Source organism: Macrotis lagotis, chromosome 7, assembly GCF_037893015.1.
Source record: "Macrotis lagotis isolate mMagLag1 chromosome 7, bilby.v1.9.chrom.fasta, whole genome shotgun sequence".
NCBI classification, from domain to species: domain Eukaryota; kingdom Metazoa; phylum Chordata; class Mammalia; order Peramelemorphia; family Peramelidae; genus Macrotis; species Macrotis lagotis.
The window spans coordinates 66,922,056-66,936,444 of NC_133664.1; the positions used below are offsets into that span (position 1 = coordinate 66,922,056).

Here is a 14,389-nt window from a genome sequence, read left to right on the forward strand (position 1 = left end):
CAACATATAAGAGTCTTTAGTTATAAGTCAATGGAAAAATCCAGTGGTCCTTTAAGTGTAAAACAGGTAGCCATAAATATTTTTTAGTGCTATCTTATTGGTCAAATAACATCCACTGAAGCATTTGGCAATGCCAAGGATTTTGGTCATGACAATCTTGATTACTGATTTATCAATAGCTATCTGATGCCTTGGGCTTTCCTTGATGAAGATGCTAGAGAGATTTACCATTCCTTTCTCCAATTCATTTAGAGATGAGGAGACTCAGGCAAAAAGGGTCAAGTGACTTGTACAGGGACACATAGCTAATAAATGTCTGAAGCCATATTTGAATTTAGGAAGATGAGTCTTCCTGACTTCAAGCCCAGCAATCTATTCACATACCCCAAAATATTATATGAATGCAATCTATTATAAATATTGTGATGGACAATGTGGAGAAATGTGGTTCAGTTTAATGAGGCAGATTCAGAACCAGATGAATAACAAGATCCAAGATTATTTATTAAGAGGATTGATGTTAACCTGGAGGAAGGGTTCTAGTAAGGGTGCTTTGAGATTCTCTCCTAAATTATGATGGATTTAACATTTCTCTCGATGAACTGAGAGAAAAATATGGCATATTTATCAAATTTTCAAGTGACATGAAATTGGCAAAGATAACTATACACCAAATAATAAAATTGAGATTCTCCAAAGATCTGAACAGCCTCAAAATGTAGGCAGAATCTAATAAAAGTTAAATTGAATTCAACTCAACAAACACACAAGACACTATTCCTGGAATCGATGGAAAGTGCTGCAGTTTTATTAAAAATAATAAATTGCACCAGTTGAGGATGGTGGGGAAGTTTTGTCTTAACTATGATCCATACACACATGCTTACACACACACACACACACACACACACACACACACACACACAATTTTTGGTGAAGGTTAAGTGTGAGTCAAAAGTGATATGGCAACCAAAAAGCTAATACAATCTGAGAATAAATTTACAGGTTTATTGTGTCCAGAATAAGGAAAGTAATACTTCCACTGTATTTTTGTCCTTTGACTATTATGTTCAGTTCTGGACATCACATTTTAAAGAAATTGGTGGGGCTAATCTTATGCCTCCAAAGGTAATAAAAAACAACATTTCACAGGAAGTCTGATCATCTTGCTTTGTGTTCAGGATCAGTATTTGCAAAAATATCACCAAGAAACCAATTACATTTTAACTTTAATATCTGTGGCAGAACAGCAGGACATAGAGCAATTCTCTTAAGAACTTAAAAACATTTCAAACAAAACTGACATATACTTTGATACTTGGTGTTTTTGAGGCAAAGGTGGGTACAAGAAAAACTGGCAAACTAAGTCAGAAAATTTATTTCAGAAATAAAAAATGAGAAAGACCAAAATTCTTTAGATTACACTAGAGCCTCATGCCTCTACAACACGAATCCTTATACTTTCTTTGGAAAGTCATTACAAATAGACAATGAAATGGAAAAGAGTAGATAGAATTCTCTCCCCAAATAATAGCTACCTATGTAGGTGTGTGTAATTTTGTGCGTGTCTAAACAAAAAGGAAACATACACATGTATGTATGTAGACACATATATACCCATGTGTATAGATATTTCAATATATTTTTACCTACCTATGCCTATGTGTATATCATATATATATATATTCTTCACACACATATATATATACATACATACACATGCCTATATGTCTATAGATAAATATCTACATATGCCTATGTCTTTAGATATATACATATACACAGATACATGAACCTATACATGCCCATGTGTCTATATAATATATATAGTATATATATATATATGCCTAGTAATATACATATATCCCTACATATACATCTATAGACATGCACCTGGATATTTATAAATATATCCATAGAAACAATCTACATATAGATGCAGTCTATAATACATAAAAAAGATGTATGACTCTGACTGTAGATTACCCAAAGGGCAAATGGAGAAACTGATGTTGGAGATATGCAGGATTCCATATATTATAAATGAGGAATTGCATAGGAGAAGTGAGGAAAAGATATCATCAGAGAAACATATGTAGGAAAGAGGGTAAGCCAGTTGACATAGAAAATGAAGGGTAAGAGAATGAAGCAAAGCCCGCATTTTCAAATAATGTCCAGAGATCTAGAGGAAGGCCCTCAGAATGTTGTCGGGCTGTCAGTGATAAACTGATTGGAGGATATGGACTGAGTTCCAGCCATGGTTGGGTTACAACCTGCAGCAAACTGATTTCACAAGATTGATTGAAGTTCAATCTGTTAATATGCTCTTAATGTCAACTAAATCAGTCTTTTATCATCACCAAGACCTGGATTCATCCCAGGTGTTTAATTCAATATACAAACAGTTGTCCAAGAGGTAACTAACTAAGATAGAGAAACAAAACTTTCATGTATAGAATTTCTACTGAAAAAAGCAAACCTCACCAGTTTAATCAAACTTTTTATCTAGAACTTAGTATGGAAACTCTTTCAGTGTGTCATTATGATTTTCCATAAAGTCTTTTTTTACATGGAACAGGGCTCCAGAATGAGTCTAGTGGTCTTTGAATTGGCATTTTCAAGTCAAACTCATAGTTTACAAAACCCTGTATTTTATAGTGACAGCTTAGAAGCCCCAGACTTTAGTTGGCAGAGAAAAGTAGGTAATTTTCAGGCTACTCTAATGGTGCTTCTTTGCATTCATCATATTGACACAGTAATCATCACAGTAAACCTAAAGAGTTAGCTTGGAAGTTGTCCATCTTATAATACACTAAAACTAACAAACTTACTGCAGATTATTCAGTTGAAATATTTATCACCTGACCTCCATACAATGGCAGATAACTCTAAATTTATGTGTAGAGTAATGCAAATAGATTGATTTGAGCTTTAGTTAAATGTTTTACCAGTTACCAACCCATAAAATGTCGACTTTGCAAATAGATCAGTGGAAGCAGGGAGAGAGAGACAGACAGACAGAGAGACAGAAAGACAGAGAGGCAGAGACAGAGAGAGACAGAGACACAGAGAGAGACACAGAGAGAGACAGAGACAGAGATAGACACACAAATACACACATACACAGAGACAGAGAATGTTAACTGCATTAACAAAATGGAAGGCATAGAAAAGAAACTAAAATGGATCAGAATGCAAGGGTAAAACTTGAATCAAATCAGTTCCCTTTAACAAGAAGGGATATAAATAAGTCCTTAGTTCATTGACATGGTAGGAGAATTTACTTTTCTGAATTCATTCTCACTATTTTTTTAACTCTGATGAAAAACTCATATTTCTAACAAAAAGAAACGAATTTTAGTATCTCAGCTTTTTGAAATATAATTTTGGACTCTATAAGCACTAAACTTTGAGGGGCATTAGAAAAAAAATAAGGAATCTCAATAAGTAGGCTTCACACACTATCTCCCTTAACATTAGAGTAATTTAATTCCTGTCCAAAGAGAGATTCTTTTTTTTTCCTTTTTATTTCTGCAAGGCAATGGGGTTAAGTGACTTGCCCAAAGTCACATAGCTAGGTAATTATTAAGTGTCTGAGGTTGGATTTGAACTCAGGTCCTCCTGATTCCAAGGGCTGGTGCTCTAATTATTATGTCACCTAGCTGCTCCACCCCACCAAAGATACACTCAAAAAAATATTATGATCCTTAGGCTATCTTCACTTCCATTTCTCTCAAAAAGATTGCTTCAAACCCAAATTTTTGCACATTACTGATCAAGAAGAACTAAGAATTGTTAAGAAGAAAGATAAGAGCTATCCTTATGTAAACTTGTATATTTTGAAAATCTCAGTCACATACAGTCATGATCTTAATCATGTGAAGGCAAATCAATTTACTCCATAAAATGGCTATTATTATTTTCTTTTAGAAAGTAAATTGTTTTGCTGTTCTTTTTTATACCCAGAACACAGACATATACACACGAATGCTTAAATCTAACCTAAATCACAAAAGTAAGAAATAAAAAGATTCTGGACTAATAATGCAAATGAAAGTATAACAAACATGTGACCAGTTAGGTCAGTCTGTTGATTCTAATGGGAGCGATAAAATGGAGAAACATAAGTTAATTGAGATGTTTGGTCTGTTTTTGTTTTGTTGGGAGAGTATAGGTTTTGATTTATTATCCTACTCTTATCAGAGAGAGGGGCAGGTTGGCATTATGGGTAGAATCCCTGATTTCAGAGTTAATTGTCTAAGTTCAAATACAACCTCTGACATATACCTGTGGTGGGACCCTGGGTAAATCACTAAACATCTCAGAGGGAGCCCAGACAATTTAGTAATCCTTTAGCTATACAACCATTCTTGGTCTGTTTTGGTCGAGGAAACTTCTATGTTGAGGAGTTCTTTAAACAAGTAGTGTCAAACTCAAGTAGAAACGGGACCTAAGTAAGGATTGCTGTTGACTACATATTGACAGATTTTAGATGTAATATTACCTATGTTTTATTGTATTTTAATTTACTTTGTTAAATATTTCCCAATTACACTTAAATCTGAACTGGGCTAAACTTGACTATACTGTGGACCACATGCACCCTTAGTAGCAAGCTTGGCACCTGTTTTACATAATAATATCCCAGGTTCAGACTACCAAAAAAAAAAACTTCACAAAAACTCAAAGTATCCAAAAAATCACTATCAGAATGAAATAAAGATAATAATAGAAACTATCTTCCAGGATTGTGATGAATATTCAGTGAAATGAGGCATATTAACAATTAAGCAAAAGAATGAACAGGTGACTTCACAGTTTACTTATATCATTTATCATGATATATAATGACAAGAGAATGGAAGGCATGGAGATAAGAAACCTCTCTCTCTCTCTCTCTCTCTACATATATACATACATATATGTATATATATACAAAACCACACACATATGCACACACATATACTCTATATATTACATATACACATACATTGTATATATATATTATGCATGTGTATGTATCATATATACATATATATGAGAATCTGCATACTTCCACAGATTAGAAAGATAATAAAAACCATTTACATTTGGCCCTTTATGCTATCCACAAAGTCTTCACATGTTACTGACAATGATAACATCACTGAAATACCCCATTTGCAAGCCCTGATTCAGACTGTTTTTAAAATGGGGATATAGTGAGTCAGATTTGCTCAGACCATAGCATAAACACTTTGGAAAACAACTTTTAGGAGTAAAATGACTATCGGTTATTACTTGTTTGGAAGAAGTTCTTTAAGATTTTTGAGAAAGGAGGATTGCTACACATTGACTCACCCCAACAATCTAAGTTCTCTCATTTAAAAGAATTAAACTCTGTCGGCTTCATTTTTCCCTGCTGGACAAAGAACTTAAGTAATGGATCTCCCTTTCTCCATTCAAGATCTGCTTTGGTTGCCCAGACTCTGCATTATGTATTTTCCTTGTGCAGATGTCCAAGGAGCCTGTATTAGAAGAGCTGCACCCAAATGATGTCAGTTTGGTTTAGCCCATCAGTTATTCTAGCTAAACTTCTATTTTTCCCACTTCAAAGTCCCTGAAACCGACTATATTAAACACATAATTTGTATATTATGAAACAGGTATTATTTATTGCCATAAATCATGATTTCTGCTTCATTTAGAAATCCATGTGAGGCATTCTGTGGCCTTCTCCATTTGGGTGCCAATTTTGATTCATTGGGGCTTACACACATATGCACACACATATACTCTATATATTACATATACACATACATTGTATATATATATTATGCATGTGTATGTATCATATATACATATATATGAGAATCTGCATACTTCCACAGATTAGAAAGATAATAAAAACCATTTACATTTGGCCCTTTATGCTATCCACAAAGTCTTCACATGTTACTGACAATGATAACATCACTGAAATACCCCATTTGCAAGCCCTGATTCAGACTGTTTTTAAAATGGGGATATAGTGAGTCAGATTTGCTCAGACCATAGCATAAACACTTTGGAAAACAACTTTTAGGAGTAAAATGACTATCGGTTATTACTTGTTTGGAAGAAGTTCTTTAAGATTTTTGAGAAAGGAGGATTGCTACACATTGACTCACCCCAACAATCTAAGTTCTCTCATTTAAAAGAATTAAACTCTGTCGGCTTCATTTTTCCCTGCTGGACAAAGAACTTAAGTAATGGATCTCCCTTTCTCCATTCAAGATCTGCTTTGGTTGCCCAGACTCTGCATTATGTATTTTCCTTGTGCAGATGTCCAAGGAGCCTGTATTAGAAGAGCTGCACCCAAATGATGTCAGTTTGGTTTAGCCCATCAGTTATTCTAGCTAAACTTCTATTTTTCCCACTTCAAAGTCCCTGAAACCGACTATATTAAACACATAATTTGTATATTATGAAACAGGTATTATTTATTGCCATAAATCATGATTTCTGCTTCATTTAGAAATCCATGTGAGGCATTCTGTGGCCTTCTCCATTTGGGTGCCAATTTTGATTCATTGGGGCTTACATGTAAGAGAAAGAAAAATGAACATCTTGAATGGAAAGGATTTTTCCTATAAATTAGCTATCATGACATTTACCCTCAAAAATGCTAGTTATGTGAATGTGAACCACCACATATGTGTGTCAAATTATTTTTACTCCTGATTAAAATGACAAATGCTTTGATTCTAGTTCCAATCAAAATATTTGACTCGGCCAACCAAACTCAAATATACTTGCTAATAACAAATTGTAGCTTTAGTCACTGTTGAGTTTTTTTTAAGGCTAAATAAAAACATAAGTTTTCTTCGTTTACAACTTGAAAAATATACCAAATGTTGAAATATGGCTTTATTCAAAGTATTTTTTGTGTGTTTGGTTTAAACCAATGAAAATAAACCAATGTACTGTTCCCATCACTGTCTAGCACCCAGACATCTCTAAAAGCAACTCTCAAAATAAACAGCACCTGTCACACTAATATTTGGTCACTTGGATTTGTTTGCAGAAACTGAGGAATTTTCTGATTTAAATAATTTATTAAGAAACTGAAAAGTCTAATTAAATTTATTTATACATACATCTTGTGATTTGAACCCTTATTAATGTTCTCATTCAACACTTATACAAAACACTATCTAAAATAAATTCTTGCTAAAAGACAACACCGCCAGTGATGTTTTCTGCCCAGTTGTATTCATTAAATGTTGTTTCATAACTCTCAAGGAAAAAAAAGAGGACATTACAGGACTCACATCAAATATCTGATTGTTCTTGTGATTATCCTTAAATATTAATATATTTAACTAAAAATATCTATAAATGTTGCTTTTAATTTACCTGATGACTTATTTCAGATATTTCAATCATTTCATTTTTATTAAAAAACCAGTGCTAGGGGCGGCTAGGTAGCACAGTGGATAGAGCATGGGCCCTGGAGTCAGGAGTATCTGAGTTCAAATCCAGCCTCAGACACTTAATAATTACCTAGCTGTGTGGCCTTGGGCAAGCCACTTAACCCCATTGCCTTGCAAAAAAACCCCAAAAAACAAAAAAACAAAAAACAAAACTAAAAAAAAACCCCATGCTTTAGGGATTTGCCTAGTATTCAAGGATGCAAAATTGTTCCATTTCAGAGATATGTTACATGGCTTTTCTATTACCTTCTCTCTCTTTTAATTTAGAATACTTTTTAACAAAACTCATGGTATCCTCTTCATTAGGAAAGAAAGTTCCATCACTTTCTGGATATGACAAGATCATTCAAGCATATGAAAGAAATGTTAACAGAATCCTTCTTCAAACCAAAATAGATTCTCATAGGAAACTTAAGGCTAACAGCTCTCCTGTACCCTAACTCCTCCCCACAACACATACAAAAACCTACTTTGATTTTTGTGCCCAACTTGTTGGGGAGTGATTGTTCAGAAATTTTTCTACTGTATTACAACATCCTTCACTGAAAGGTTCTAAAGTCTGGAATTCTTCTGCATGGTGTTATTTCAATATATGATACAGGACCACATAATCTAAATCCTTGTTTATCATATATCTCTATAAAGATCACAACTTCTCCTCATGCTTTTTCCATGCCTATGTATATATGTGAAATACTCTCCATAGGTCTCTCAGGAGGGAGTACTATTAAACCACAAGCCCCAAAATCCCTCTTCTCCATCCTCCTCCCCAAAAAACAATAACAACCAAAAACCACTGATACACAAACAATTGTTTCATACTTTCACGTGCTTTATCTCCTTTCAAATGACCCTGTGAGGTCCATGGGATAGGTAGTATTTTCTCAATTTTATAAACAAGGAAACTGACCCAAAGAGGAAAGGAGTGTTTGCCCAAGTTTTGCAGAATGCTTAAAGGGATAAGAACTCAGTTTTCTTTATTCTCTCCTTATCCAGTGTTCTTTGCTGTACTCCCAATGGGGAGTTTGTACAATCTCTAAGTTATATTTTCATAAATCAATCTTCCAAGGGATACCTGAGAAACCCAAACTTTCGATTTATAATTGAGAATAGATTCACGGTCTTCTTCATGCAGGGATAGAGCGAGACACAACTAGTGAAAAGATGCAGTGTGGTACAACGGAGAGAACACGGACTCTGGGACCTGGGTTCAAAAGGTGCTTCTGTTACTGGGTGACCCCTGGACAACTCACAACTCAAACCCTGAATTTACTCATCAGTTAAATGAGGAAATTGGACAAGATGTCTCTGAGGTCTCTCCCAGCTTCTTTACATTTTTTAATGTAATATATATATATATATATATATATATATATATATATATATATATATATATATATACCATCTTTTCCTTTTCTAATCCCACCTCTTTTTAGGATCAGTATGGAGCTTTTTTCTTCTTGCTATAGTCCACTATAGTTCCTTTTTAAGAAAGAAGCCCAAGGCAGCTGCTTTGAGTACTTACTTGTTTCTTTTTTTTTTTTTTTTTTGGCAAGGCAGTATAGTACCTGTGAAGTGTCTGAGACCTATTTTTGAATTCAGGTCCTCCCGACTCTAGCGTCAGTGCTGTATCCATTTTGCCACTTTGCTGCCCTAGCACCCTTACTTTTAAAAGCTGGTTTTTCATTTAGATGAAATAGCTGAAATTGCCCTAGGATTCCAGGACCAAAAGTTCCTTAAAGACCAACCTTTTCTTTTTTATAGGGGAGGAAATTGAGGCATAGAAGTAGAGACTTGACCAAGTCACACAGTAATTAAGGATAGGATTTGAACTCAGGTCTTGGGGTTCCAAATCTAAGGAGCTTCCTCTTAAACCAGGCTGACTCATCTCCTGGCAGAGGCAGGAGGCAATAGAAAATCATGGGCCTAAGGGTAAGCCCTGGTTTACCTGCACCAAGGTCATCTGGGAGCCTAGGGCCAAGAGGATTTTCTCGGTCTTGGTGGGGTAGGGGTTGTCACGATGCTTGTAGAGCCACTGTTTGAGGGGCCTCGCCATGTCCTGGAGGGCCTGCCGCTTGTGCCTCACCTTTCCTCCGTTCTGCCGAGCCCTGGGAAACCGGAGAAGAGCCAGGGTTGGTCAAGGAGTAGAGATCCTGTTAAGTGCCCTTCCCCTGTCCGGAGACCCTGCCCCCTCTCTCCCAAAGGGGGCTATGGCCCACCCCTCCTGCCCTTCCTGGGGCTTCACCCCAAGGTGCTGCCCGGCCCTCCCGGGAGCAAGCCCTTTCTCAAGTGCGCCTTCCTCTGACTGGCCTCCGGGGACTGGTTTAACCTTGCAAAGACGGGCTGGCAACAGTGGCCCACAGAGGAGGCTGGGGAGAGAAGTGGAAACAACGCGCAAGGGGCAGGGGCAGGGGGCAGGGGGCCGGGGGGCCGGGGGCAGGGGCAGGGGGCAGGGGGCAGGGAGACCGGGGGCAGGGGGGCCGGGGGCAGGGAGCAGGAGGCAGGGGGCAGAGAGAGATCCGTGCGGTGCGGGGGGCAGGGCTGCTGTGATTGGGGCGGGGGGGGTTCTATGCAAGGGTGCTAGGGGGTCCCTAGGAGCGGAGGTTGTGTGCGGTGTGTGCGGTGTGCGCGCGTGCGTGCGGCTGGAGGGGTGCGGGGGGCCTGCACTGGCCCCGGCTGGGCCGGTCCCTCTCCGGACCCCCCCGGCCGGTAGAGGTTTGTCGCGCGCGCTTTGACTCTCCAGGGGTTCAGCGGAGCCCCGGCTTGGGCGGCGGCAGGAGGAGACTCTGCAGCCTCGGGGAGCCCCGGGCAGAGGACGGGACCCCCGGGGGGGCAGGAGCTGGACGGCTGCGCGGCTGCGCGGCCCCGGCAGGGGGCGCCCGCGCGCCGCCCCGAGCCGCCGGCCCCGCGCCCCCGAGGGTCCCGCGGCTTCCGAGGCTTCGGCCGAAACCTCCCCCGGCGCAGTCGGCTCGGGCCCGCGGGGCGCGGGAGCGGGGCCCGGGGCCCGCGGAGGGGGCGCGGGCCCTGGGGTCCTCCGGCCTCCCCTCCCCCGCCGCCGCGCGCCTGTCCGTCCCGGGGCGCCCTGCGCCCTGTCCTGCCGGGGCCGCCGCGGGAAAGGAGGCGCTTCGGGGAGCCCCCTGTGCGGGCCTCCTGAGCTGGCGGGGGGCAGGCCAGGAAGCGGGGGAGACACAGAGAGGAGGGGGGAGGGAGAGGGACAGACACAGACAGACAGACAGAAACGGGGAGAGAGACAGGGACTGACAGGGAGAGACCGAGACAGAGAGATAGAAGGGGCTGGGGAGAGAGGGAGGCAGGGAGGGAGAGAGAGAGAGAGAGACAGAGAGACAGAGAGACAGAGACAGAGACAGAGACAGAGACAGAGAGACAAAGAGACAGACAGACAGAGAGATAGAGAGACAGAGAGAGACAGAGAGACAGAAGGGGCTGGGGAGAGAGGGAGGCAGGGAGGGAGAGAGAGAGAGAGAGACAGAGAGACAGAGAGACAGAGACAGAGACAGAGACAGAGAGACAGAGAGACAAAGAGACAGACAGACAGAGAGATAGAGAGACAGAGAGAGACAGAGAGACAGAAGGGGCTGGGGAGAGAGAGAGAGAGAGAGAGAGAGAGACAGAGAGAGAGACAGAGAGAGACAGAAAGACAGAGAGACAGAGAGACAGAGAGACAAAGAGACAGAGAGACAGAGAGACAGAAGGGGCTGGGGAGAGAGAGAGAGAGAGACAGACAGAGAGAGAGAGACAGACAGACAGAGAGACAGAGAGAGAGAGAGACAGAAGGGGCTGGGGAGAGAGAGAGAGAGAGAGAGAGAGAGAGAGAGAGAGAGAGAGAGAGAGAGAGAGAGAGAGAGAGAGAGAGAGAGAGAGAGAAAGACAGAGAGACAGAGAGAGAGAGAGAGAGAGAGAGAGACAGAGACAGAGAGACAGAGAGAGAGAGAGAGAGAGAGAGAGAGAGACAGAGAGAGAGAGAGAGAGACAGAGAGAGAGAGAGAGAGAGAGAGAGAGAGAGAGAGAGACAGAGAGAGAGAGAGAGACAGAGAGAGAGAGAGAAATTTGAAAGGGAGGGAAGAGGAGAGGAAAAAGCCGCAATTGAAACTTTAAAACAACAACCAACTCTTCTTTTCAAAAAAAAAATCATTAGCAAGAGATACCCCGGGAGTCCAGCCAAAGCCCCCAAAGAGGCTTCCTCCCGGCTCGGCCGCTGAGCGAGGGCAGGCTGGCTTCGAGGATGCTCAGCCGCAGCGGAGCTGGGAAGGGGGAATGCGGGGCTGAGGCCGTGCGGATGCCCACATCAGGCCCACGCAGGAGGACGGGAGGCGCAGGGCAGAGCGTGGACCAGGTTCGGAGCGGAGGGTCCGGGGCAGCAGGCGGTGCAAAACCTTCACATACCAAACGCGAAGCCAGGAGCTAGTCCACATCCCGGACAGGCAGAAACAAGCTTCCGAGCTTTTGCACTCTCTCTCTCTCTCTCACACACACACACAGGCACAGGCACAGGCACAGGCACAGGCACAGAGACAGACGGACAGACAGGCGGCAGGCAGGCAGCAGCCAGCGCAGCCCCCCCCCCCCCCCCCGCAAGGCTGGGAGCCGTAGAAGGGCACCTACCCCGTCCTCCGGTGTCTGAGACTGAGGTTGTCTTTGATGGACGGGCTGTCGGCGATGCCCCCCTCCGGGCGGTGGTGGTGGGCGCCATCCAGGACCCCGGCGTAGGGCCGGGCGGCCCGCTCCCGGTCCTTGGCGCCGCCGTCCTCGAAGAGCACTTGGCCGCTGAGCTTGTTGAAGACGATGGTGTTCATGGTCCGAGCCGGGGCCGGCGCTCCGCGGCCGCAGCGACTCCGAGACGCGCCGCTCGGAAGGCCAGAGGACGCGGGTCTGCGGAGGAGAAGGCGCATCGGGTTACTGGAAGCGGCTCACAGCCCGCCGAGTCCCCGGGGCTGCGAGGGATTTCGAGGCGAGTTTGGCCCAGAGAGCTGGCTGGGGGGGAGGGGAGGGGCGGAGGGGAGGGGCGGAGGGAGACGGGAGAACCTTATGAATGGAGAGCATCGCACCTGGGCCGGGGGGCGGGGAACCGGCCTGGTCAGAGCAGCCCCCCGCTGAGAAGTCCCCGTTGGGGGCACACTGGGCCTCTAGGGCGACTCGACTCGAGCCTCCTCTGGCCCGGCAGTCCGCCTGAGGCCCCTGCCGCCTCCCTCGGCCTCCCCAGTACGGCTTCAGCCCCGGGAAGGAGCCGTCCTCGCCTGTGCTTTCATTCCGAGGAAACACACTGCGGAAGACGGGGGGGAGGGGAGCCTCGAAAGGCGGGAGGGGCAGGAGTGGCTGCTTCGCCCCCCCCCCCCCGTCTGGTCCGGACGTTCCCAAGGAAGTTCAAAGTGGAGGCTGGGGGGGGGGGGGGGGGGGGGGGAGGATCGCGGGGATCGATAACCTAAAGAATCCGGCGGCCAATCAGGAGCGGGAGATTTGTAACCGCGTTCTACTGCCGGATGTTTTTTACGCACAAACCCCACACCGGGCTCCGGGAGCAGGCGGGCAGCACCGGGGGCTGCAGCTGCAGGATGGAGAGCGAGCGGCCGGGGCCGCAGAGCAGAGGCGGGCAGGCTGGGGGCACGGTGCCCTCCGCATCCCTGCAGGGCCGCAGGCCGCAGAAGCCTGCCAGCCCCGGCGCCCTGGGGCCCGAGCTCTCCAGGCTCCTCCGCTGGGCCGTCAGCCCCCGCTTCCAACACCCCCCACCCGGCGGGCACACACACAGCCCGACACATGTCACAGACACACACTGAGCCACGCACATTCACACAGAGACCCAGACAGACCCAAAGGGACAGGCACACACATACACAAAGACCGACATGCATAGACACAGGCACACATCATACACCCTGAGACAGACACACACCGAGTCCTACACGTGTCACACACACACACAGACCCACAGGGACAGGTACACACATACACAGACCTACAACTATAGACACAGCCACGCATCATACACCCAAAGACAGACACACACCGAGTCCTACACATGTCACACACACACAGACCCACAGGGACAGGTACCCACATACCTAGACCTACGACAGACACGCATCATACACCCAGAGACAGAAACACTCATGGATACCCAGAGACCTGCACCTATAGACACACACACACACACACACACACACACACACACACACAGAGCTACGACTATAGACACAGGCACGCATCATACACCCAGAGACAGAAACACTCACGGATACCCAGAGACCTGCACCTATAGACACACACACACACAGACCCACACGCACACGCACGCACACACACACACACACACACACAGAGCTACGACTATAGACACAGGCACGCATCATACACCCAGAGACAGACACATTCACGGATACCCAGAGACCTGCACCTATAGACACACACACACACACACACACACACACACACACACACAGCTACGACTATAGACACAGGCACGCATCATACACCCAGAGACAGACACAGACGCCCCCCAGCCCCACCCCCAGCCCCTCCAGCCCCCCGATGGAAGACGTTCGGGCCAGGCGGAGGAGCCCGGCCAGCGGCTCGCCTACCAATAAATCATTCGGCGAAGCCGGGTTCCCACTTGCTAGCCCCGGCCCCGGCAGCGGGGGGCGGGAGCTCGGCCCCGCCCGGGGCGGCCGGCCCGAGTGCGGCCTCCGGGAGCCCTCGGCGGGGCCGCCGCGCTCACGTCGGCGGGGCGGGCGGCTCCGAGTGCGGCCACCGGGGCCCGCGGGGGCAAGTGGCTCCTGGCCCCTCCGCCGCCCCCGCCCCGGCCCCCCTGCCTCCGAGCCTCCGGGCATCTCCCGTTTCATAAGGGCAGCCCCCACCCCCTTTCCGGCCGTGCAGGTCGCCTGGGCTCTCGCGCTCCCCCCGCCCCCCGCGTGCGTACGCGT

At 45.1% G+C, this 14,389-nt stretch overlaps 1 protein-coding gene across 1 annotated transcript in view; it reads right to left on the reverse strand.

Annotated features, from left to right (window-relative positions):
- Positions 1-12,268, reverse strand: part of MKX (mohawk homeobox) — a 102,218-nt gene extending 89,950 nt beyond the window's left edge. Inside the window, exons 1-2 of the mRNA XM_074193048.1 lie at positions 12,078-12,268; positions 9,403-9,562 (exon numbers count right to left, since the gene is read on the reverse strand). Of these exons, the coding sequence (XP_074049149.1) occupies positions 9,403-9,562; positions 12,078-12,268 (351 nt within the window). The remainder of the gene's footprint in view (positions 1-9,402; positions 9,563-12,077) is intronic.
- Positions 12,269-14,389: the final 2,121 nt, after the last annotated feature.